Raw genomic sequence first — 27,181 nt, 5'->3', positions numbered from 1 at the left:
AGTATTTAAGTTAATATCACATCTGAAATATGCTTTAAACAAAAGGGTGAGAGAAAAAACAAGTATAGCAAAATAGTTATGGTTACACAGTTATTAAAGCTGGATTACAGGGAGGAGGTACATGACATTTTATCTGTTTCAGTGAAGGCTTCAAACTTTTTGCAGTAATTAATAAATCACACTTTCAAAAACTACTCAATACATATAATTGACAAGTTTATTATCAAGAAACTTTAGTAGGTTTTTAAAAAGACTGTTTTGGTCTTACAAGCTGAAAGATGACAATCCAGGACAGGACATATATAAACAAGGATAATTAAAATATTAAATATCATCTAAATTAAAAGACCATAATTCAAAGTGTTAATTATCATCTTTGTGCCTTGTTAGAAGCAGCTGTACAGTTACCCTTCATGAAATTTACCTCACCAACTCACGAAGATGACAAAGCTTCACTACAAACTCAGCTATGTAATTTACAGTAATCAATGCTGAGTTTTTTGTGCTTACGCATGCACTATCATAGAAAGCACAAAATCTTATTTACAGGGATTTTTTTGTTTCTTTAAAATGTATCTCAAATATCTTTTAAAGTGCAAGCTACAAATTTGCTGTATCCTTAAAGAAAAAGGCTTCTAAAGGAAGTATGAGACAGCTATATGACACTGCCAAGAGTGGTTATATAACTAACCGAAGGACACCCAGCAGTAACCTGATAACTGGTTCTTAGAGTAGCAGCCTTCTCCTTTGTAGTTGAGTTCTTAGCTCTTACTTTACTACCAGCCGAACATGTATTCCATTGCTTTGGATATGAGACTTTCATCTTTTTTTGGCGTCTGTCTGTCAGAAATAACCTATTAAAAAACACAAATAATTGTTAGGTTACGATTTCTTTAGGGTCATAGTCAATTCTAGAGTTAATGGCTAATTTAAAAGAGCTGAACAGTAAAATGCATTTGTAGCATGAAATTGTATATTTAAAGATTAAAACATAGATTTAATTAGAACATCCTTATGTTTTTAAAAATAGCAAAATTGTTTTCCTTAGGCAAGGCAAATTACACCTGCTTAAATTAGTAAACTGAACAAACAACGCAAAAACTGTAAGAGATGAGGACATTAAAGTACTGGTTTAAAAAAAAAATCTAAAAAACAAAAGCAGTTCTTGAATGATCTCCAAATTTCAGGGGAAGTCAAACTGCCCTACTGAAGCACAAGTATTTTATTTGCTGTCTCAGGAGCCATGTCTGCAGCTAGGTAAGTTCAGAACTCCTGGCTAATTAAATAGGGGACAATAACATACTGAATGAGTCATAATACTTCTATCATTCTTCAGTTCCAACCTGAGGTTCCTTATTTGTGATACCACCAGATTTAGTCATCAGTCTAACAGAATGTTAACATTGCCTCATGCCAGAGATGTCCACAAGAGACTTTTCATGTATGCAAACATAATGTAGAAAAAACTAAAACAGCAAACTCCCAAAATGCTTTTAAAAATGGCAAAGAATTTTAAGAATTCAAGACAAATTTCCAGTTGGCCAAAATCCTAATTTTTAAAATAAGAAATTTTAAAAGGCAAAGTTTATAGGTTTCATCAAGGCAATCAACTTCAGTAGGAAACATTCAATGGCATACAAATCAATCCAATGAAAAAGTTAAACACGTTATGCATTGCAGCCTTTAAGTATATCCCATTACTCAATCCTTAAAATACCTGATAGTCACTAGTAGAAGCTTTGTATGCTGTAGCAAGAGGTCTCATGGTAGAAATCCTAGGAGTACTCCCAGGTTGGGTTGGTGTACCTAAGGTTTTGATTGGTGGTGTAAAGGCTACAGATGGAGATGATAAAGCACACCTGTCACTGTTTTCCATAACACTCTGGAGAAATAAAAACGAAGAACTCTGTTTATTAACATAATATGTATTACCCACTATTACATCCTACTTACAAAGAAAACTTTATTAAAAGAAGCATATTTTATTTAATTAACCTTTCAAATAATTTTAGGCTTGATAACAATACATGCATATTAGCTAGTAGAGCTAATGCTTAGATCTAATGCCCAGCCTGAAATCCCACTTCAGTTTTCTCAAATATCCTCCACATAGGCTCTCAAAAGTAAACATTACGGAAAATCAGCAAGAAAGAAAAAAAGAATTCTTGGGGAAACTGAGGGGGTTTGGGGATCAAAGTCCAGTACTATTTAGTATCCGGTAACCCCAAATTTTCCTCTAGCCTCTGCAAACATCTATTACAGCACAATATAATAATTACACAACTACTCAGCCATCCTAGATTAGGATAATAGGACCCAGGTCTGCTTCGTGTACTAATGTGTATCTATAATCGCCAAGAACAGTACCTGGTAGGTAGTAGAAGTTCACATGTATCTACTTAAAGAACGATGATGATTTTACAAGTCACAGAGAAAAGTTTAAATTGTGCTCAGAATTATTTCATAAGTATATAAATACATATCAATTTTTAAGTATTTTAAAAATAGAAATGATTAATAAAAAGCTTCAGCCTTTTAAAAGTTAATCCTCAGTTAACATTCATATGAAATACTTCATTCTGAAATAGCAGAACTCCTTTAAACTCTTTAAAGAATTTGATGTTGCTTTGCGTGAAAAACGGAATGGGTTGAAAGTTAAAAGACCTAGAATGTAGGCCTCATGTTTCACAACTCTGGATAAACTACCTGAGTCCTCTTGACCTCTGTATCAGTATAATGAAAGGGCTGGCATGTGTTACCTCTAAATTCTAAAGTCTTGTGACTAAGTATCTTTGGCTCACCACAAAAGAATACTATAATATCATCCATCACATCTTGTAAGAAACAAGAGAGGCACAGTGAAGCAAAGTGACATAACACCAATGTTAGTACTGAGATCTGTGCTCTTTGTATAGAGTAAGCTATTTTCCTAACATGAGCAATAACTTACTTTATCTATACATGGTTTTACACCAATCATGATGGACTCTCCAAAAATTCTCCCATCTTTGCTTAAGGCTTTCCGGGCCTGCAGTTTAGATTGATAACGAATATGCATCCAATTTCCTGTGTTGGACATCTGCAAAAAATGAAGTTTTCTCTTAAAATAAAATATAAAGCACATAAAAATTTAAACTTAATGAGTTCTATTATAAAACAGAAACATACGAAAGATAAATCTGCTTCTACTTTTTATTTGATGCTCTGTAAAAAGCTGCATACTAGAATTCAACAAAAATCCTATTAAACAATTTCACTAATCTCCAACTAGTTCTCAAGTCTCTTATATAAAGAATATGTAGCAAATATTCTCTGAAAGTAAAGTAATTCTCAAAAGATAACTGTTTCTTACAAAAAGGTCTAACAACACTTGCTGCGAAGTTTTTTAAAACTGTATTCATTAATCTGATTTTGTGTCAGTTAAATCAATCTCTAGTAACAGAAAAAAGGTTTGTTATTTATAACTTGTGCAAGGTTAAGATAGTTTTTTTTTTTTTTTTAAAGCTCTCTATAAGCTAACAAAGCCTCAAGAACTCTTTGGTCAGAAATGTTTCCCTTTTTCTTTATCCCCAATAAAACAAGCTCAAATTGGAAAACAGTAATATAATACCCGACATAATCTTTTACAACTGTGAACTATTTTTAAAAGGGGGGAAAGCCGGAAACTCTCATTCTCTTGCTTATCTCCTCTCTTTATCCCTTTTAATCAAATACTACTCAACTTCCAACCTTCCAGACAGATACATTCTAGGAAAACTTTAAAAAGTTTTTAAATTTGGAAAAAACAAACAGCATTCAGCAGCAAAGTTTTCCCTCAATTCACAGCTTATCTTTCCAGCCTAAATCTTGAACTGAAAAGAATTAAGCCTTACCACATGTTTTAAGATATTCCCATATTGTGCAAACTGTAATAATATATAAGAAGCAGATGCTTGAGGAAACCTTGGGGAAAAAAAAAAAGTTGTCCAGTCAACTTTCATAATAAATAGAAATATAAATTGTCATACTTAAAAGTGTTTCAAGATAAACTGCCCCCAGTTGTCTAGAATATTAATAAGAGACCCTTGTTCATCCTGTTTTCCCCTATATTAGCTAAATCTATTCATCTGCCCATCACTCAAAAGCAAATATGTTAAAGTAAGTTTTGACTCAGCCATTTTCCTCCATCCCCAGATTCCAACTCTAAAATCCCATTCTCACTGCCATTATCATAACCCGTAGAAAAGAACTATGAAGTTGCAGTTCTGTGCATAACTTATTTGACGTGTGGCGGGGGGAGAGAAATACTTAGATATACTACTATTGTTATTAAAAGGGAAAGAATTTTAAATTACATAGTAATACCAATATGTAATGAGCACTACCTGAAATTCAGAAATGTAGTCATGACACAAAAATAGTCAGAACCAGTATCAATGGTAAATGAACAATTCAAAAGATGGTTACCAAAATTTTAATAGCCACACCTCTGTATGAGAAAATTCTAAATGATTTTTACTTTCTTCTTTATAAATTCTGTAGGGTTTGGATATTACAATAACCTATTTTCAACCTGAAAATCTGGAGTTTCCTTAACTAGTAACTTCAGTTATCTGGAGCTTGGATTAGAACCCTAAAGAAAACAAATGTGAGTCAAAAAAATAAATGAGAAACTCGACACATTAAAATCTGTAACTAAAATACACATTGCATTTAGGACTGGAAATTTATTTTATGTTATATAAGTATGGACATAAGATTTCTTACATTGAATATTGAAAGAAAACCCAAAGTAAAACAACAAATGAGTCAGGATAGCTACAAAGCAGAACTAAAAAAACTGAAAGGGAGAAATAATGGTTGCAAGTGAGGGAGGTACTTGAGAAATAAAACATAATTCTGATCAATAAAACTTAATTCTAAGAGTCTAGGACCACTTTGAGTAGAAATATTCCAATATCCTGTCAAAGAATCACCCTAAAACAATAAATGATACTTCATGACAACCCTGTGTCAGCAAGAAAAAGTTAAATTATCAAAGAAAGAACATACATAATGTATTTTAGATGTACTTGCCTATAAATGACCAAAATATTTTATCCCTTAGAAGAAAATGCTTCCATTCTTGCAACTAAACTCATATACAGGGTTACTAAAACATAAAACCAACAGAAAATAAATAGCTAGCAAAGTGGATGTCTTTAAAATGAAGGATTAGCAGAAGTACTTCAAGTAATTTATTCAATTACTGAGAAATCTTAAAAGTGACAGCACTACTACTGAACCTGAAAACAGACTTGAGAGACATGCATGTTCAAACACATACAGCCACTTACTTCATTAGAGAATGCAAAAATTTAAATACAAAACAAGGGGGAAAAAGCAGCAGCAGCCAGCCTAACTGCTATGAATACAGGGCTTAGCATGGGCTTCCTGGAGAACAAGGGAAAGCAGCGACCCTGCTTTTTACCTAAACAGAATCAGTAATACATAATCTCTCTGGAAGGTCACACAAAAAACAGGTGGCAATTATTGCCTTACAAAGCAGAAAAACTGTAGCTAGGGAAAAAAGTGGGAAGGAAAAATTTTACTATATTCTTTTGAATTTTAAAAATTTAAGCATATTGAATATATAAAGTCCACTAATATTTACTATGCATGGTTCTTCCTTCAAGGAACTAGTACCGTTTCTATTTTTTACCCTAAAACTAAATATAGTAAGGTCCAGTATCAGTATGATGTCACACTTTCAGAAACCAACATTATGTAGACAGTATAAATAATAGCCTGAAAATAAAAGACCTAGGTTTTTGCTGAAGCTTTACTAATAACTAGATGTAAGCCTCTGAGTAAATCTCTTAATTGGTCTATACTTCAGTTTCCTCATCTGTAAACAATGCAATATGGCCTCTAAGATGTTTTAAAGTAATTTTTTTAGATCTAAAAATCTATTCAAAATGCATCTAGGACTGTCATGCACAATTTCTATTAATATTCAATATTCTCTAACTAGAAAGTACCAACCCTGTGACATAGTATGTATGTGTTACACAAATTAAATTCAATTTGTTAGTTCAAAACTGCTTAAGCCCAATATGAACACAGACACAGACACTAATAAGAGAGAAGGGGGCTTCCTAATTCTAAAGGGGGCAACCCTCTTCCAATAACCAGCGAATATGAAGATAAATAATCTGATAAGAGACAGATAAATGATGGGAAAATCTTACAAAAATTGAACATTACTTAAAAATATACATGCTGAAACGTCGAGGTGATGTGTACTGATGTCTGTAACTTACTCTGAAACCTAACAACAACAACAAAAAAGGAACAGTAGACACAACAAATGTAGCAAACTGTTAGCAACTGTAGAATCTAGGTGGGTATATGGGTGCTTGTTGTACAATTTTTAAAAATGTTTATATGTTTGATAATATTTGTTATAAAAATTTTTTTAAGGTAAATGATCCAGAAACCTTACCCGAACACAGTCACCCAAGTGTCATCAAGGTGATCTTCAGATGTCAGAGAATCTCCTTGAGTATAAAAAGGATCCATCTGGGCAGGAGATAACGTTGTCTTTCGTGGTTGACCAATATTTGCTGGACTAAACATACTTTGCCCTATATTAGTATATTTAGTAAGTTAGTTAACTGATATAAACATCTAGGTTTATTTTAAATCAAAGCCTTAGTTTTTAAATGAAAAAGTATATTAAAAGTTGGCAACTGCATAAATAATTCAAAATACATACTATAATCAAATGGTAATTATATCCTACCAATCTGTGAGGAAGTCATCAAAATTTGATCATAACTTATGATTTTTCAAATGTTTTATAATTTATTATAAATTTGCTAAATGCTTTAGTAATTTCCAGTTAAGCCTGCACCAGAAGGACCTCCAGTTAACCTCAAGGACTCATCCTCCAAACCTACTGCTTTCATCATGGCACCTCTGCTTTAAAAATAATAACTCCTCATCACACACAAAACTCCAAATGCCTTAGCCTCCACAATATAGTCCCAACCTTATTTTTCCAATATGCCCCTAAACAGTATCCACCCTAGTCCCTAAGATGTGAATGCATTTTTCTTTTTATTCAGGTCATTTCTATCTGAACTGTCTGATTCTGTTCTTTCTTTTCTTATCCTTCAAAAACAACTACCAATTAATGAGTACTTCATGTCCAACAAGCCAAGCTAAATACTTTATGTGTTCATTTTGTCTCAGAGGCTCTCTCTTATTGAGACCACACATTTCTGAGAAGCAGAAACTATTTTCCTTTCATCTTTGGAGTAGTAATAATGATTCACTCATATAAGAAATATTTTTTCAGCACTTAAATATGCATCAAGCATCATTCCAGGTATTAAATACAGTAGTGATCAAGTTAGATCAAAGGGGGGAAAATCTCTAATAGAGCTTAACTTCTACTGGAAAAGAGACAAGTAAACACCTAGTATATTAGAAAACAGAAAATCCCATAGGAAAAAAAAATAATAAAGCAGAGGTGGGTGATGAGGAATATGTATGTATATACATATCAGATGGGGTTAATATCCAAAATATATAAGAAATTCATACAAATAGCAAAAAATTCAAAAAATCAAAAAATAGGCAGAGGAACTGAATAGACATTTTTTCAAAGAAGACATATATATGGCCAACAGGTACAAAAAAAGGTGTTCAACATCACCAATCATCAGGAAAATGCAAATCAAAACCACAGTGAGATATTACCTCATACTTTTTAGAATGGCTATTATCAAAAAGACAAGAGATAAGTGTTGGTAAGGATTTGAAGAAAAAGGAATCCTTGTACACTGTTGGTGGGAATATAAGGTGGTACACACACTATGGGAAACAGTACAGAGGTTCCTCAAAAAAATTAAAAAATAGAGCTACCATATAATCCAGCAAACCCACATCTGAGCATATATCCAAAGAAAATGAAAACAGGGTCTCAAAGAGATATGTGCACTCCCATGTTCACTGCAGCATTATATACAACAGCCAAAATATGGACACAATCTAAGGGTCCAAAGGATGAATGGATAAAGAAGATGTGGTACATACATTCAATGGAATATTATTCAGTCATGAAGAAGGACATCCTGCCATTTGTGACAATATGGATGGACCTTGAGGGCATGATGTTCATGATGTCAAGTGAAAGAAGTCAGACAGAGAAAGACAGATATAAATCACCTCACTTATATGTGAAATGTAAAAAAGAAGAACTCACAGAAAGAGAGCAGAGTTGTAGTTACCAAGGGCTAGAGGATGAGGGGTTTGGGGAGTTGTTAGTCAAAGGGTACAAACTTCCAGTCATAGATAAATAAGTTCTGGGGATCTAAAGTACAGCATGGTGATTATCAGTAACAATACTGTATGATATACTTAAAAGCCACTAATAGTGTAGCTTGTGGTTCTCACCACAAAAGAGAAATGGTAATTAAGTAACATGATGAAAGCGTCAGCTAACGCTAATACTACTGTCATTTTGTTAAAGTAAGTGTATCCAATCAACACACCGTATAATTTAAACTCCACAATATCAACTAAATCTCCATAAACCTGTAATAAATAAATGTTTCTCTTTATTATATCCATAAATTAACCTATAACAGAAGACTTATCTGTTACTCCAAGAATCAAATGGAATATTAGATAGAAAAGAACTCACAGAAGTTAACTGTTTTAATAATACATAACTTCAATTCTATAAGTGATGCACTTGGTATAATTATTCTTTTGCATCAACAGCACAAATATATTGAGAGTCAAGTCTAAAACAAAAGACCTCCAGGAATGATGTCCATTCTCTTGCCTCCAAACAGTACAAAACCAAAACTACACCCTCAACAGAATTAAAAGTTAAAGGCATCAATCAAGTAAAAACTATAATGCAATAATGTGATTTTAGCTAAAAAGGAAACCTATGATCATCTAAGGATTTCAAAATTCTTAACTCCTTATGCCATACAATTTGAATCCTTTACTTCGTCTGGACTCAAATTTAGAAACCGGAATTAATCTAATTTAACCCACTAATGTAGCCTTTCCTTAAGAAAACAATACATTTCAGATCACCAAAAATCTATTAGGCTTACTAAAAAATCTATTTAACACAGAACACTATCCTAGACTCTACTGGAAAAAAAAAAAATGATGCTCAAAACTGACTATTTATGTTCAGCTGTCTAGTAACCAGTCTAAAAACAATTTAGCAGACAGAAACTTGAGAAATGAATATTCAATTATTTTTATAATAGTAATCAAGCAAATGAAGATACGTAAGATTATTAACTCTAGAGAAAACAAAAAGATATACAAGAAGGAAATGGAATCCTAGTATATTAGATGGCTCAGCCTTATAGATTTATCTAATTTTAAAACTGAGTTCATGCTTAAAAGAGACAATATAAAGTAAATAACTGAAAAGAATGTCAAGCTGCATACATGCTATAACACATTTAGCAATTTCTTTTTCCTAGCAATTATTCTTCTTCCTCATCATCATAGATGCATTTAATAGGCACAAAACATTTATAAAGTAAGGCTGATTTAAAATGAAACACCCCACTTTGACAATTCTCTGCTAAACAACTAACTTATCAACTCTCTAGGAAATAAAGAAAAGCATGCAAAAGATATTCCAATAAATTTAGTTCTTACTACAAAGACATGCCTTTAACACAGAAAAGATTGTAAAAGTTATTTGAGAATAAAATCTGAAGCCAATTCAAAATTATTATGTCCTGTATTACCATTAGAAAGGTACAATTTAGTTTTGCTACATCATGTGATAACCTTCAAGCAAGAAATTAAATCAAGGCTCAAAATGAGACAACCATTATGACCTTTAAAAATAAAGCAAATCAAAATTAAGTCTCAAACAAATAAGCAATCTAATTTTTGCCCTGTCAACTACTCTGAAAAACATAATTACTTGTAATCTAAAACTATTTACATAACTTTAGCATAATTGCCCCCCACCTTGTTAATGTTTCATTGCTCCACTGATTTTACTTCCTTTCAATCAGACTTCTGGTACTTACATGCAATACTTTATAAGATGAAAATAAAGTATGTCTACCAAACCATATCAAATTGAACCGTAATGAATTTCCCTTGGTAAATCACTATTCCAACAGTCTTCTTAAGATCAGACTGAAGTGGAGGGCAAAATAACTTAGTACTCTTTATGAAAATGTCTTCAATTAAAGACCAGATTCAATTATTTCAAAACAGACCACAAACCTAAATGAAAATAAAAGACATAAAGAGTGGGAAATTTAAAACAGATACATGGCAATATGAAACTTGGAGGGGGAAAAAAAAGAGGTTCCTGGCAGTGTTGTTACCTTCTTACCATGAAACAACGTAGCACAATGTATAATAAAGAATTTGGCCTCAGCCCAAAGAGATGCCTCGCCTTTGTCAGGTTTCTGGAAGACAACCTCTAAACTCTAGGAATTTCCCCAGGGAAGGGAGTGTTTTTGCTATTCATAGCAAGCCCCTCAACCTCAAAAACATCTGATAGTTATGCTAACAAGGTGCTCATGGTGAGGGCATGTCATGCCACAAAAACCAAACCATGAGCCAACCACATAATGAAAAGGTTGTAGCTTTGAGTCAATGATATTATCCCACCTCTGGGCAGAAGAAGGGTTGGAGACTGAGTTTGGTCACTCAATCAATGAGTCAATCAATCGTTTTTATGTAATGAAGCTCCAGTGAAAACTCAGGGCATGGAAGTTCCAGCGAGCTTCCCCACTTGGCAAGACTCTGTGTTGTGCCATGTATCAATGCCCAGAAGGTAACAAGTTACAGAAGTTCTTGTTTAGACCCCCTTCAGACTTCCTCCTACAATCTTTCTTTAGATGGTTCTAATTTGTATCTTTTTGCTATAATAAAATTATAACATTAGTATAGCACTTTCAGTGGGTCCTAAGTCTTTCTAGTGAATTATCAAACCTTACAGTGAGTTTGGCAACACCTGAATTTGCAGACAGCAGGTCTGAAGTGAGGGTTGCCCTGGGTACCCCCCAAAACTTGCAGTTGGCATCAGAAGGGGGGGGGGCAATCTTATAGGGACTGTTTCCTCACTTTTCAGTTTGACAAACTCATTGTACCAGAATAATACTGAACAGTGCATATAACAACGTCCAAAATAATACGGCAAACTGAACATGTATATTCATCTCTAATCCTTGTCAGACAACCTAATGACAGTCTTTCTAGAAAGTCTTAAGTTTTGAAGACGACAAAAGCTTTGAAAGATGTGAAAGAGGCTCCTGGTTGAAATCAAGGAAAACTAGTTTTAACGTGTGTAATAAGGGATTAGATGGCAAGCCTTTCTTCACCTTATACAACCAGATGATTGTCACTTGGCCACTCCACTCCCAAGAGACCAAAGCTTTAGTCTCTGAGGAAGAAGAATCTCAATGGGTCCCAGTCACAGGAGAACAACTATAAGACACTAAGTGAAAATCTGCACATTGAAAAGAAGACTTCTTCCTTTCTATATTCAGAACACCACCTTAGAATATTAAATAATTCTTCCTTGGGAAATTTAAGAGAAAAAAGACCTATATATGCTGAAATCAAAGATTTTCCCAACAAAAATTTACCTAACTGTCCAATCCCCCCTACACTGAAGCCCAAAAAGAGAAAAAACAGCCTTTCTCCACCAATTTCCCCACTCCTACCATAGTTAACACACACACAAAACACACACAAACAGATTTCAAGTAGCTTTTTGGTGCCTCATTCAATAAATATGCCTCCACCAAGAAAGGAAGAAGAGGTGGAAAAAAAGAAAAAAACAAGAACTAGAAGGAAACAGACAAGATGAGCAGGATTAAAAGACCAATATTAATCTTACTGATAAGTTATTTTACCCATGAAACAATAATGCTACATGTTTAAGTACATTCACAGAACAACAACAAAAAAAGTTACTGGAAATTAAAATGACAAAACAAAAAATTAGATGAGTTGGAAACTGAGATTGTGAAACATCTTTCAGAAAGCAGAATATAGATATAAAAGGTAATCTTAATGGAGAAAAAGTAGAAATTTAGAAGTCTCTGCAGTTCTCACAAACAGAAGGAATCCCAGAAAGAGGAACAGAGGAAACATTGGAAAGCTATTATCAAATACAGGGAAGTTTCCCAGAACTCAGGATGTCTTGATTTAAAGGATCCACCAATTTCCCAGCAAAACAAATGAAAAAGTCCCACATCAAAGTACATCTGTGAAATTGAAAACACTAACCATAGAAAGATCTTAAATTTTTTGAAACCAGGCCACATACCACAACTCAGGAATCATTACTGCAACTGACTTCTGCAGAACACTAGAAGCTACAAGACAAAAGAATGATGCCTCCAAAATTCCAGCCTAAAGTTCTATAACCAGCAAAACTAGCAATCCACTTCAAGGCAGACAAAAAGCATTTTAAACATAAAGTCCTCAATTTCAATTCCCAAGCAAGCTTTCCTAGAAAATTACTCAAATATGTTCTTCACTAAAATTAGGGAATAAACTAAGAAGAAAACAAGCTAACTAGGAAAAATAGCTCAACTCTAGAAATTTACTAAGGTAAATCCTAGGATGATAGCTGTGCATAAAGGTGATATAGGGAACAGCCAAAAGAGAAACTAAGAGAGAAGTTCTCATTTTAAAACAAAAACAAAAATGTGTTTGACACTATGTTTGAGCATTTTAAAAAAGATAGATATGTATCATAGCAGCATAGTATTTGCTTAAAAGAAAAGGAGCAGATGACACATAGAAAATTAAACAGACAGAAAATAGACAGTTATTAACTAAAGAAAAATAAAAATTTTACAGGAAGAATTATAATATACTTAGTGCAGCACTAAACAATGTTTATATAATCATAATAATATAAACACTGACAAAGGAATAAAGTTTGATATATTTTAATTATATTCAGATAATGTGAGGGAGATGTAAATAAACAAGAGTATACTGTATAGCACAGGGAAATACATACAAGACGTTGTGGTAGCTCACAGCGAAAAAAATGCAACAATGAATATATGTGTGTTCATCTATAACTAAAAAATTGTGCTCTACACTGGAAATTGACACAACATTGTAAAATGACTATAACTCAATAAAAAAGTTAAAAAACAAAAACAAAAACACACAATATATGTGTATTAGTTTCCTCTGTCTGCTGTAACAAATGACCACAAACTGAGTGGCTTAAAATAGAATTTATTGAGGCTAGAAGTCCAAGATCAAGTTTTCAGCAGAGTCAAACGCCTGTTGAAGGCACTAATTATTGCCTGCCCCTTGTAGCTTCTGGTGACTGCTGGTAAGTTTTGGTGTTCATTGGCTTATGACTACAACATTTATGTTTATTTTTATATAAATAAAATTTGATGAGTAAAGTAAAAAGGAAGTAAAGTAAAAATACAGTACACTCCCGAGATTTGGGAGCAGGCCAATCCAAGAGAGGAAAAGTAGCCAACACTCTGTTTACAGTCTCTCACCTTCTCCTTTGTATGTCCCTTCTGTCTGTGTCAAATTTCTCTCTGCCTCTAACAATACTTGTAATTGGATTTAGGGCCCACCCAGGTAGTTACCAGGATTACCTTCCACTCTGCCTCTCTCCTTAACTCTAGTCTAAACTCTCCTTGAGAGCTACCCCTCTCAAGATCCTTAACTTAATTCTATCCTTTAGCCACATAAAGCAATAATCAAGGTTCCAGGAGTTAGGATGTGAACATATCATTGCAGGAGTGCACCATTTAACCCACTACAACTTACATACACCAATCTATTCAGTCAACCTACATTTACTGAGGTCCCTTTGTACCCAGCTCTGTGATGTGGTAAACAACAAAGATATATAGAAGAAATTTCTGTCCTGAAGATCATAATCAAGTAATAGAGAAAGATAAGAGCCTAGCAGAGAGTTTTACAGGAGCACATACGAGGAACAGCTAACCCAGATCAGATAAAGAAGTGTCAGGGAAAGGTCACTCACAGATAAATTAGTCCTTTATCTACTGTTCTGGGAACACTATCAGAATTCTGAGTTCCTGTCATCAACAAAAGTAGCCAAAAACTGCTATAGTCCAAATACCACACTTAATCTTTTAACAACATGCTAACATGTTGTTAAGGATTCTAATTCAGTGGCTATCAGTGGCTATACCACTGGAGAAGAGAGCTGATAGATAAATGAAAGAATGTCTCAAAATTTTTTTTTAAATTAAAGAATGAAAAAGTAAAGGAATATTTAAATAGTAACAGAAGAAAATTGAAGGTGAGGATGGGGATAGATAGGGCAAACTTTCAATATTCTTTACCAGAGCCAATAATATACCATGGTTGAAAAGTTCTGAAACTCTTTAATCCAGATTTCCCACTCTGTCATGTGACCAAGGTTCTCCTGCCCCAGAAATAAGACTATAAGAGATTCTTAACATGAGTTATAGAATTTAAAACTAACCAAAATCTCTTTATCAGATAAAAAGACCTAAGCATAAAATACCACTCATGCCATTAGATCCCATGATCTCTCTTTATAAAAGTTTCCAATCTCAGACAGTTAAAATTTATAAATTATACAAGAACTTCTCATTCATTTAATATGAAAATTATGGCTAAAAAAACAGCTCTAAGGGAAAAGTGTAAATTTTCTCCCTCAATTTTCTCAATTCCTTTTTTCGGTTTCTTGTTTACTACTGGCCATGCATAATAGGTCATCACGCCCATCACATTTTTTTCAAAAGTATTCTTTTTCACTTATGCCCCATTAAGACTTTCTATACATAAATACCTTAAACTCAAAGTAGAAGCAGCAGTGGTTTCCAGTGGCCAATTTATGACAGGTGTATTTATCATGGTTCTCCTATTTTCATACATGTTTTCAAAAAGTACAAGAAACTCATAGAAGTTACAGTATTAGGAAAAAATAAATTAACAAAAGGAGGTTTAATTAATTTTAATCCTGTGCTCTTCCACTTGACAGCAATAAGAATTATAACGCATGCCTTTCAGACAACTAAGAGATCCTTTAAAGTATAAAATACATTATTTAACATTACATATTTTTGCATTTTCAATGTCTCTAGGACCACTTACTGACTCAACTAAATAGTCGCTACTGTAGCAAATAGCCACATAACAAAGCACTGTCATCTACCTATTTGTCTGATCAAATTAAGACTGCTAAAACTTGAACTAATTCCCCTAGAACATTTCACCTCAAGTATTATGTAAAGTAACTGAGACAGAGGTGACATCGACATCCTAGATTTTTCACCATAATATATGTCACAGACAGAAATCTAAAGACATGGCCCCAAAGTTTCTGTCCCCTGGTTTGACTAATTGGTAATTCAATCAAACTCTAATCCAGGTATTGCTGTGAAAGGACTTTGCAGATAGAATTAAGGTTATTTATCAGCTGGTCTTAAAATGAGGAATTACCCTGGATTATTCCAGTGAGCCCAAAGTAATCAAATGAACCCTTAACAGCAGCAGATGGCAGAAAAGTCAGAGATACAGCAGAAGAGAGTTCAGAGAGATACAAGGCATAAAAAAGGACCTGATCTGCCACGGCTGTCTTTGAAGATGGATGGGAACCATGAGCAGGGGAGAAGGGCAGCCTCTAGAAGCTGAAAACAACCTACGGGCAACAGCCAGAAAAGAAACAGGGACCTTGGTCCCATAACGACATGGAACTGAATTTGGCCAACAAACTGAATAAGCTGGGAAGCAGATTCACCCACAAAGCTTCCAGAAGAGAACACAGCCCTGCTAACACCTGAGCTCTAAAGCAAAGAACCAAGCTGTGCCCAGAGATCTGACCTATAGAAACAGTGAGATAATACATTTGTGTTGCTTTAAGCCACTAAGTTTGGGATAACTTGTTATGGCAACAATTTTAAACTAATACAGATTGTGGTACCAAGTGGTGCTGCTATAACAAATACCTAAAAGTCTGCACCTGGCTTTGGAATCAGGCAGTGGGTGGAGGCTCGAAGAAATCTGGTAGCCATAATAGAAATAGCCTTGAACAAACTGCTTGTAGAAATCTAAACTTTAAGATTTGCCAGTGATGGCTCAGACTGAAGAAATTGAGATTTGCAGGGTAAAAAGATCTAACTTGTCATTGGATATTACTTTTGTTATCCATCTTGCCTTTTAACAGAGCGTTTAGCACATTCTGTTTTATATAATTGTTGATCTGGTTCATTTAAGTCTACTGTCTTCCTACTGTTTCTTCTGTTCCATCACTTTTGGCAGTTGTTCCTCTTTTCCTCCTTTCCTGCCTTCCTTTATATATATAAGCCACCACGATCTCTTACCTGGATTAATGCAGTAGCCAACTGTCTGGTCTCCTTGCTTCCACCCTTGTCCCTTATCCCCAAAGTCTATTCTCACCACAGGAGCAGTCTCATCATCCTATTTGTTTTCCACCTTTTCTGGGTAAAGACCAGCTTTTACAATGACTTACAAGGCCTTGTTATATCAGCCCCCATTACCTCTCTGGCCTCATTTCCTTCTATTCTCCCACTCCATTTCATACTAGGTTTCTTACTCTTGTCTGAACACCCCAGACACAATACCACTTCGGTGCCTTTGTTCTTGCTATTTCCTCTGTTTAGAACACCTTCCCTGTTTTTGACCAAATACTACTTTTCCCATAACTATCTGTAGTAAGAATAATCCACCCCTCTCCCACAAAAGATGTCCATGTTCTTCTCCCCGGAACCTGGGAGTATGTTACATTACATGGCAGAGGAGAATAAGGTAGCAGATGTTAATATTGCTAACCAGTAGAACTCAGGATAGGGAGATTACCCTGGATTATCCAGGAGGGCTCAAAGCATTCACAAGGATCCTTAAGAGAGAGAGGGAGACTTGACTACAGAAGAATGGTCAGAGAGATGCAATGCTGCTGGCTTTAAAGATGGAGGAAGGGAACCATAAGCAAAGAAATGTGGGCAGCCTCTAGAAGATGGAAAAGGCAAGAAAAGATTCTCCTAGAGCCTCATAAGTTAACACAGCCTACCGATGTCTTGATTTTAGCCCACTGAGACCCATTTCAGATTTCTCACCCCCAGAACTGTAAAATAATACATCTGAATTGTTTAAGCCACTTTTAAGTTTGTGGAAATAATATGTTATGGCAGCAAAATTAACACACTACCTTAGTTAATATAAGCCCTTACCCCTACTTCCCTTTGCTATTTAATTTTCCTCTATAAAATGCATTATCTTCTAATAACCTTTGTTTTACTTATAAATGTAAATTCTGTAAATAAATGTAAGCTCCATAAAAACAAAGATTATCTATTTTGTTCGGTTTCCCAGGACCGGGTACATGCTTATGTGCTGAAATATTTGCTGAATGAACATCTGATCATAAATATATGAATATGTTACAAGAGTTGTGCTTATGATGCTGATCATGATAAAAATACCACTAATCTTAAAAGAAAAAAGAGATATAATCAGTGATTGTAGTCAATGACATTTAATTTGTAGCTATGCATTGATACCACTCAAAACACCGTTACTATTCAGTCTCTGTATTCCTCTTCTTACCAATTGCAAGAACTTTTTTTATTACAGTTTTTAGTTACTCGGGAGACATTAGTAAATACATAATTTTTTAAATTCTGAGTATTTTTCAGTAGAATATCACATCTTATCTATAAGTTCAGAAAAGAATCAATATATACATAATTCCTTCCTCAAGGAAGTTACTCACACTTGAGAAAGTCTCCAAGTTTGAAATGTAAAAGACAAAATTTTGGAAATTACCAACAAAAGTCTTATATTAACTTCACTCAAAAAGTAGAGTCATTGGTGTTGAAAAGCATTGCTTACCTGTTCCAGGAGTAGTTGTCATAACTCCAACAAGAGGACTCTGCATTACTGAAATGTTTGCCTACATGAAAACAGAAGAGCTAAGGTAAAAATACAAAGTTCTAACCATAACATAAATACAGTAAGTGTTGAAAGACCTCATTCAACAATTAAATGACTACCAGGTACTGGAAATCCCTCTTATTAGCTCACAACTGAAGAGTACTCTCAAGTGTTTTTTAAGTTAATATATACAATAAGCCAAACTTGTTAGCATATTATATGTTTAACATAAAAAAAGTTGTGTTAGGTAAAAAGATACTATTTTTAGGCGAAAGTAACACTGCTGTTTTTAGTTCCTAAGATACAATATCTGAAGTATCAGAGATAATCTTGATTCTTCAGAATCATCAAGTTCACACAGAAAAATTGAAAGATGTCAAAATTTTATTTTTAAATTGACATTTAAAAACCATGAAATACTAGACTGAAATCAGTCTACACAATCAAAGACAACTTATTTCTGCCTCTACTAGTAGAAAGTCACCAAGCAGGAAAACTATCAATCCTAGTTCCTTTAAACCTACGAGAATTAAAGCTTATAGTAGTTAAAAGTCTTTCTATAAACAAAAACAACAATATCCAATCAAGAACAAGAAACTGACTCTTTCTTTAGAAGTAAATATATAGAGAGAGCTTTTTTTCAAAAACAGATTCTGATTAAACTACAAAAATCTAAAATCTGGCCATTATCCAAAAACCAGAAACAAATGTTGAGAGAATGTCAAGAGAGATACAAAATGCACTGTTCAATTCTTAATGCCAACTTCTCTTCTGATTAGAGATTGACCGCTGTTCAGTGGACAAAACTAATTTGAGTTTTAATCTAGTAATATTCTTACCAGCTTTCAACTTTCTCTACAAATTATGATCCATAAGATTTTTAAACATTTTGAACATAGCAATAACTATAAACTACCTTTCTTTTCAATGTATTATCAGAAGAGTAATGAAAACTGCCATAAAATTATAAGACAGTGGTTCTCATACAAACTAAACATCAGATTTATCCATCAACGTTTAGAAAAATACTCCAGTCAAGAAAATGCTGGACTTAGTAAGTTTATAACACCACTGTCAAAATTTAACATATGTCACACAAGTGATTTTTATTTTGCAGCACGTATATCTCAATCAACTATTGGACCAGCTACATTTCAAGTGTCAAGAGCCATACTTGGCTAGAAGCTACTATAGTAAGCAACAGAGCAGCTGTAAAATGTTAGAAAGAGAAAGTAATACAACGAATTAATTTTGCTTTGCTTGACTAGTAGGCATAGTATACCAGATACATTAAGTCTATAATCAAAACTTACTGAAAGATTTTTCTACTTTTCTTAAACTTGCCAACAATTATTTGATTTATGGAAAGGCCATGAAATATTTCTCCAAATCAAACAACAGAAAAATCTTTATACAAAGAACTTATCCGTTTAGCTGATACACTTTGCTTATCTGTCCTATTAAGCATAATAGTAAAAGGAGAGAAAACTTGTGACTATAAAAGCTATTAAACTTCCTACTTAAAAGAAAAATCCATACTACCCTTGAAATGACAATCAAGAGTAATCATAGTAGTACTAGCACAACATAGCTCTTACAAACATCAGCTCTAGATTCAAGATTGTCCAGGTTTAAAGCCTGGCTCTGCTAGACTAGCTACCTTACCCTTTACCAATTACTCAGGCTTTCAGTGTCAGTTTCCTTAGTAATAAATGATAAAATAAAGCCCCTAAGAGATACCTCACAGATTCATTGTGAGGATTAAATGAGGTAATACACGTGAAGTTACAAGATGAGCGTGTGTGCACTGTAGGTAGTTCCTAAGTATCTGACACTTTTTTGTAGCTATCAGGCCCATGAGAACAGAATCTCTACCTTGCACAATCTATGACTGAAAGTAACACCATCAGAGCACCAACACCAAGAACATACTAAACCATTAGCTCATAAATATGCAGAAGGCAACGTTTTTAGTAAAATAAATAAACAGTGAACATAGCTCTAAAATGATATTGGTCTTATATTATTAAAACCATTCCTAAAATAAAGATCTCAAATCATTACAAGGTGCCCTAGATCTAGATAAAACCCTGAATCTTTGTTTCTTCTTTCACAAAATTGTGTATAAATATAGAATTTTTAAACAATGAATGACAAATGATAATCATTTCTACATGTTTATTAAGTAGGATGGAACAGGTGAATAAGCACACCTTTAAAAAACACAGAATTACCTATATGAGAAAATTATCTGAGTTCTATTATATTTTTAAGTATATTTCATGATAAACACAATTTAAGTAGATTCTGTAATAACAGTCCTTAATGCTTATTCTATGCAAAGAGTTACACTAAAATAGACCTCAGGGAAACATTTCAAATTACTGACCTCACTGTATAGCCACACAAAATGATGAAATTATTAACTATGGATCATGAATGAGGGTATGTATATCACCTGTCTTCTTTTTTTTTTTTTTTAGAAAGGAAATGACTTTAATGTCACTGTATATCAAAGCAATGTATATTACATAGAAAACCGCATTTAAAGTGTACTAATATGTGGAGACCATGTAATTTAGAACCGTGAGTACAAACATAATATGAAATGGGAAAATAAACTTAAATTTAAAATTGACCACATTATCACCTGTCTTCTTGAAGTTAAAGGTGTTGACCCCAGTCCTGGGCTGGAAATGTCATCATATATACTTCTAACCGGTGGAGCTCCACTTTTATCTTTATGAGCTGGTACAACTGGCTGTGGTGGTGACCCACCTAACAATGTACAAAAAAATATAGTCAGGTGAGAAAACAAAGAAATCCTCCATTCTTCTGGTAAGATCGTTTAAATTAGCATTATTAAAATAATGACTTAAGCTCTTTAGTGCTTCTCAAACCTGCTTCTCAAAGTCATCTGGAGATCTTGTTAAAATTCAGGTTCTGATTCGACTGTGTGGGATGGAGCCTGAGATTGTAAGTTTCTAACAAGCTCCCAGTGGTGCCAACGTTGGTGATCCATAGACTGTACTTTTAATAAATAGTAAATATAAATTTTAGTTTTTAGTAAACACATAACTTGTGTTTTCCCTACAAAATGCTTAACATTTCAATACAAACCTTGATCATATTTCTCACTTAAAAGTAGGTATTAAACAGCTCCAGTCTGTATACAAGAGTAAATATAATAATCTTCTAATGTGGAATCTGACTGTCAGATTCTCATTTGTGTTTCTCACAGTAAAAATATATTTAAATCTCTAATAAACATACAGGAAAAGGATCAATTTGAGGGGACAGAAAGAGAATCAGCAATGCCAAGTAATGAAGATCCGGCCCTCTGGAAGACTAATGTCTGAGCCTAGGCAGTGCAGCATAAGCTGTTGAGATTAGAGCACAGGCTTTAGTACAAGCCTGACCTGGGCTTTAACTTCTGCTGTCACTTTGTACCCAGTGAGCTTCAGCAAGTTCTGTACTGCAGTTAGCCTCCGCTTCCTCCTTTGAGAAACAGGGATACTACCACCTACCAACTTTAAGATTGATAAAGAATGAAAATAGCATATAAAATGCTTAGCATACAGCCTGGCTCACAAATACTCAATATACGGTAGCTACAGTAATAAAATAATACATTTGCAATATATAAAAAACAAAAATCTGTCCAGAATAATGTTCTCAAGTGAATTACTTCAAATATAACTTATGTTAATTCTCTCTAATCAATGCTAAGAAAAAAAATGGATAATAAACCACTTTAACCTAAATAATACCTTAGGGACAATTAAAATAAGAACTTCCATTTAAACATATTACAAGGATAATAGGTCACATTTAGATTTCAACCATTTTTGTAGCTCACTCACTCCTTATAATCAAAACTTCCAAGTTATCTTTTAAAATATTTGTTTCTGAAAAAAGTCCTGTAAAAGATACATGTTTCATTTAGATACCAATATTTTGTGCTGACAGTTACAAATCATAGTTTATGGAGTAAGTCGTTTCACTAACCACACTGTAAAAGTAGAAGTCATATATACAAATTTTCAAATTATACTTCTTTTGACCAAATATTTGCTATTAATATATTTGAGATGAATTATTTACATTGAATTCAGCTGAAGTTTAACAACTACATTCCTCTCCCCACATCCACATGCACACACACACTTAACATCTCTGAAATACGGGTATATACAAAAATGTCAATTTAACATATTTAGTGTTCTGCTTTCTTAGTGGTACTTAAAATAATGGTGAGTTTTATAATCAATGGCATCTTAGATTGAATGAAATGTGATATGCATATTTTAGAGAGTGATTCTTGCAATTAAAGTAACATACTGCTTACACCTCTATTCCAATAATCTTAAAATAAAAAACTGAGGCATTGCTTAATTTTTTAAAATAAATGTGTTGATGAGGGTGAATGTTGCACCATCACCCTTTTTAAAGTTTTAGTACATGTATTGTTAGTACTATAAAACTACTTTCGGCAATTTACCTACCCGCAAGTAAAGGTGACCTCATTTCCATTACTCCTACTGAGGGGCCACTAATTGATCTAGGTTGTGGAGTCACTGGAGCTGGCAAATCCCCCATTAAAAATCCAGGTAAGAACTGGGCATTAACCCCTGGCTTTGGAGACGTGGGTGAACCCAACATCATTGGTTCAGATCCTAGATGAATCAGAAAACAAAATAATACAAAGAAAGGACTTTAATGTAACAATATCTAACAAAAAGATGTAACAATCTAGTAATAAATTAGCCTTTGACAGCCGTTTTGTTCACATTATTTCATAGACTGAAGAATTAACACTTATTTTTAAATTTTTAAATTTTAATTTATTATCTTAAAAAAAAAAACAAAAAAACCTAACATACAGAATAACTTCTTTCCATTTCTGGGTGAGCTTCTACTATGTAACAACCGAAAACAAGGACAGGGTGCACTAGTTATACAACGTCTTAGCAATTCAAACACGGTAGGTTTAGTATGTTATTATGTCCCATTTTTCTTTCCCTATACACAAAAATTGTTAAGTCATTTCTGTAATAAAAGTATAATCATGCACACATTACAGCACATATGAAATAACAGTGATGATTAGCATCCCAACTAGAAACATACTGAAAAAATCTGGAAAGGTGATGTTTTGGATCATTTTTTAAAATCATTTATTCATATTAAAGTTAGAAATAACCAATAAAACTCTCTGTAATAGTAAATCCATTTAAAAATAGAACTGATACTTCATAATCATCAATTCAAAATTAATCCTCACAATGTATAGGATAGATATTATTCTTATTCCAACTATGAATAGAAGGAAACTGTAACTTACTCTAATTTCAGAACAAAATTGCACAGTAAGAAAAATATGGGCTCTAGAGTCAGAGACCTGGGTTCAAATCTCTCAGCAAATGTACATAACCGTAGCACCCATCCACAAAGCTTTAATCAGAATTACAGCAAGTAAAGCACTTAACTCAGGAACCAAGTATACAGTAAGCACTCACCAAATACTAGTGATTATTATTCTAGTAGTCTCTTAAAATAGCCAAAACTGAGGGACTGGTGTGAACATGCAGAATTTGCAATTTCTGCTTATGAAAATATAACTTTTTCAACTATACGATTCATGGCACTTAGAAAGGTCAAACATTTGGTATATTATTTATATGATCTTTATTAACTATTCCTTAACTTCTACACAGCCTCAAAAATGTTTCTTGCTATTCAAATGCTGTCAATTATTTATTCTTCCTCTTATTTCTCATTATGGTAGACCTAAATATTAACAATGCAAACATATAAAAAAAGAAAAAGGAAATTAAATTCAGAAATACTGACATAAGGTATATATAATACCTTATACCACATACTGAAATAAGGTCTGAAGAGTTATATTGCATTGTAATTACTTCAAAGTGCTAGTTACGATGTTACCACAGTATTATTACATATTTCCAAAGAACATAACACTAAAATCAAACCAAAAGTCTAAACAAAAGCATATTCTGAACATATATTTAGAAACCCATAGTAATAAATGTATTACAAAGTTTTTGATACCAACTACCTTCACTCTCCCAGCCCCAAAAGAAAAAAATACATACATGGCAACTGTAGTAACAATTAAATCAAGAAAATTTCTGACACATCTGGATACACAGTGTGACACAGTAGAAAGCACCAGAGTGAAGAGGGCACAAAGGGCTCTTAATTGAACTGTCACTAACCACTCAACCCTCGAGCTAATTTCAGTCAGAGAGCTAGACCAATGGATCCTCCAAGTCTTAAATTGCATTTTACAGTCTCTATTCCTAAAACGTTAAGTACTGTGTCTAACTCAACTAGTACTGTAGCACTGTTTGTTGAAGTAACCCTTAGTTTTAATATACCATTAGGTGCTGGGAAATATTTATTCCTCGCCTGTAATATCTGCCATATGTGGACATGAACAATTAGTATCAGTTAATGTCAGATTTCTGACCAGAGGATGATTCATATTTGTAACCCCAAGAAATATACACTCCAAAGTATTTTTGTTTAGTAGAAAACTTTAGAATTGGAATTCAATAGCTTTCTGCTCTCTAAAATAATACAAAACATAGATAACATTAAAACCTAGACCAACATCTGTACATAAGTCTAAACGTAGCAGAGTATCTGCATTGATGGTATGCATTTTATAACTAAACTAAAACAGTTCAAGTTACACTACTCTTAAAAGAAACTTATTTTGCACAAAACATGGCATTATATATCCTTCAACTCTAATAAAACTCATCCTACAGATACATATCATGCTTGCTTTCCTTTCCAAACTGAAAGTTGTAATCGAATTCTCAAATACTTCTCTAAGACGGTTTATTTTCTCTTCTGAAATTTTTGACAGTTCTCACAAATCCCAAAACTCAGCAGACAAAAAAAGACATCCTGTTAACTTTATAGATTTTTTTCAACGACAACACATTTAAGGAACGCTCTCCATTAAACACTGTCAACGAATTTTTTTAAAAAAATAAAAGAAAATTACGTGACCGATTAGAGGAAAAGACCTCCTACAATACTGAGTCACTTTCCCAAGATAAAGGCGAAGCAAATCGAGTGAACTCCCGGCTTCCTATTAAAGCTAATATCTCAATGGCTACCATCACCTGGTTAATTAATGTCGCACGATTCAAACTTCCAGTAAAAACAGATTCTTCTGCAAAGCCCGGGAGAGGGAAGTAATAATCAAACAAGAACTAGAAACCTAGATGTCCAAACAGTGGCGGACAGTAACCACACTCCAGGGCACCGCCCACCCACGTGTTTCACAGGTGAGCTCCTTCCCACCAGCGCTTCCCCGGACCGGGAAAAACCCAGTACCGCGTCTCGCGCGCTGGCGGAGTCACAGGTAAAGGTAGGTCTGGCTCTAGCGTGTGGGGGGTACAAAACGGTTCAGTCACCACAAGACGGCCGCTTCCTCGCCCTCCTCGGGGTCCGCAGCTTCCCGGAGTCGCCTTGGTAGCTACAGGGTGGCGAAGGCTCGAGTAGGCAGCGGACTAAGAGCCTGGGGCCAGCCAGGACTCCCCCTCTGAGGTTAAAATTAGCAGGCGAAAGCCCATGACTACTGCCTTTCAAACGTGCCCGCTTCCAAGCTTACGGTGTGCATCGCAGAGCTAGCGAGGAAAAGCAGTCTTTCACTCACCCAGCGTGGGGGCCTGGGGTTCCACGGCAAAGGCTGCCATCGCAGCAGCACAACACTTAGCCCCGGACCTTCCCGATTTTCAAAAATGGCGGAAATTCTCCCCACGGGTAGTGGCGCGCTACCTTATGGGGTTGCGTAGCTTCCGGACATGCGCTATACGTAAGTTGTGGGCGCCGGAGCCGCCATTTTGGAACCGGGCGAAAGTCTTCGCGCAGACTCGCCTTCTCCGAGGATTTCGCTTGTAATGGGATCAAACAGCAAGGAAACAGTGGTTCTGGGAATGCTTTTGCTCCTGATTTGTTGATGCTTGAGTTTTATAAGAGCACAAGTTATTTTACTCACGGTTTCATAATTAGCGTGAGTTTACCCAGTGCTCTGTATTCCGTCAACTTTTCCAAATACCGCCTGGAAAAGTTGGCTTGCAGAAACAGATGGTGCCACTTTCCAACACTGATTTCTGAGCTTAGTGCATGAATCTCCATTCTCAGAACATATTTTCTACCATCTCTGTGCCATTTTTTTTTAAATTTTGTGTTATATAGGCACAAATTTTACATTAAAGCGTAACTCATGCTTGCTGTTTTGTTATACATTAATGCGTACAAAAGGCATTAAATAAAGAGGCAAATAATAAACACTCGTGAACTCACCACACTTGCAGAAGCCTGTGTGTTCCTCCTTACCCCCTCCCGGCTGTCATCCTCCTCCCCGCTTTGCTGCTTTTCTTTAGAGCGTAATCAAATCTCTCACACACATTCTATATATGTTGTTTAGTATTGCTCAGTTACTAATTTTATAAAAGCTACATGTATAATTTATGAGATGCTCTCTTGTCCATACCAAACTCATCCTCAGAACAACCACCCAGCCTCCCTGTTCCTTTGGGATTTCCTAAAATCCCAAATCCAGCCAAAATTTTTTAATCTGTGTGAAGAAATTCCAGCATTAAATGACAAGTTCCCAGAAATCGAAATTTATAACCACTTACAGATGAATTGACTTTTTTTAAACAAGTGTTACCAGTTGAGCTGTGTTCCCCAAAACAGATAATTAAAGTCCTAACCTCCAGTGCATAGGAATGTGACCTTTTTGGAAATAGGGTCTTTCTTTGCAGATATAATCAAGTTCAGATGAAGTCATACTGAACTGCTACAAAATTGGCAGCTTAAACCAACACTATTTTATCTTTTACAGCTCTGGAGGCCGGAAATTGGAAGTGAGTATTCTAGGACTAAAATCAAGGTGTCAGCACAACTGGTTTCTTCTGGAGGTTCCTGGGGAGAATCTGTTTCCTTGCCTTTTCTAACTTCTGGAAGCTAACTGTATTAATTAGCTTTTGGCCCTGTCCTACTTCAAAGCCAGTGGCATAACATCCTCTATCTGACACTGCTTCTCTCTGCTTCTGTCATCACGTGCCTTTTTCTTCTATACTAAAATCTTCCTCTGCTTCCCTCATACAAGGACATTTGTAATTTCATTTAGGGCCTACTCAGATAATCTTCCTATTTCAATTTTGAGTTGTGGTGATTAAGTTGATAATCACATCTGCAAAGTAACATTCATAGA

General features: G+C 34.5%; 1 protein-coding gene across 1 annotated transcript; it reads right to left on the bottom strand.

Annotated features, from left to right (window-relative positions):
* Positions 1-199: 199 nt before the first annotated feature.
* Positions 200-25,760, bottom strand: NUP35 (nucleoporin 35). The gene is made up of 9 exons (XM_010960010.3): positions 25,616-25,760; positions 22,422-22,592; positions 20,567-20,694; positions 17,875-17,935; positions 6,464-6,605; positions 3,873-3,942; positions 2,951-3,079; positions 1,718-1,882; positions 200-854 (listed from the first exon to the last, which is right to left on the bottom strand). The coding sequence occupies exons 1-9, from the start codon at positions 25,653-25,655 to the stop codon at positions 777-779; spliced, it is 984 nt and encodes a 327-aa protein (XP_010958312.1). The 5' UTR covers positions 25,656-25,760; the 3' UTR covers positions 200-776.
* Positions 25,761-27,181: the final 1,421 nt, after the last annotated feature.

This window comes from Camelus bactrianus, chromosome 5 (genome assembly GCF_048773025.1).
Source record: "Camelus bactrianus isolate YW-2024 breed Bactrian camel chromosome 5, ASM4877302v1, whole genome shotgun sequence".
NCBI classification, from domain to species: domain Eukaryota; kingdom Metazoa; phylum Chordata; class Mammalia; order Artiodactyla; family Camelidae; genus Camelus; species Camelus bactrianus.
Note: the sequence above shows the minus strand (reverse complement) of the source record. Positions and strands in the feature narration are given on the sequence as shown.

Excerpts from the sequence above, each read along its gene's own strand:
- NUP35 (XM_010960010.3), bottom strand. The coding sequence starts at position 25,655 with ATGGCAGCCTTTGCCGTGGAACCCCAGGCCCCCACGCTGG. Across the intron at positions 1,883-2,950 it reads TAAAACCATGTATAGATAAA|AGTGTTATGGAAAACAGTGA; the intron begins GTAAGTTATTGC and ends TTATTTCTCCAG. Across the intron at positions 855-1,717 it reads CTTCTACTAGTGACTATCAG|GTTATTTCTGACAGACAGAC; the intron begins GTATTTTAAGGA and ends GTTTTTTAATAG.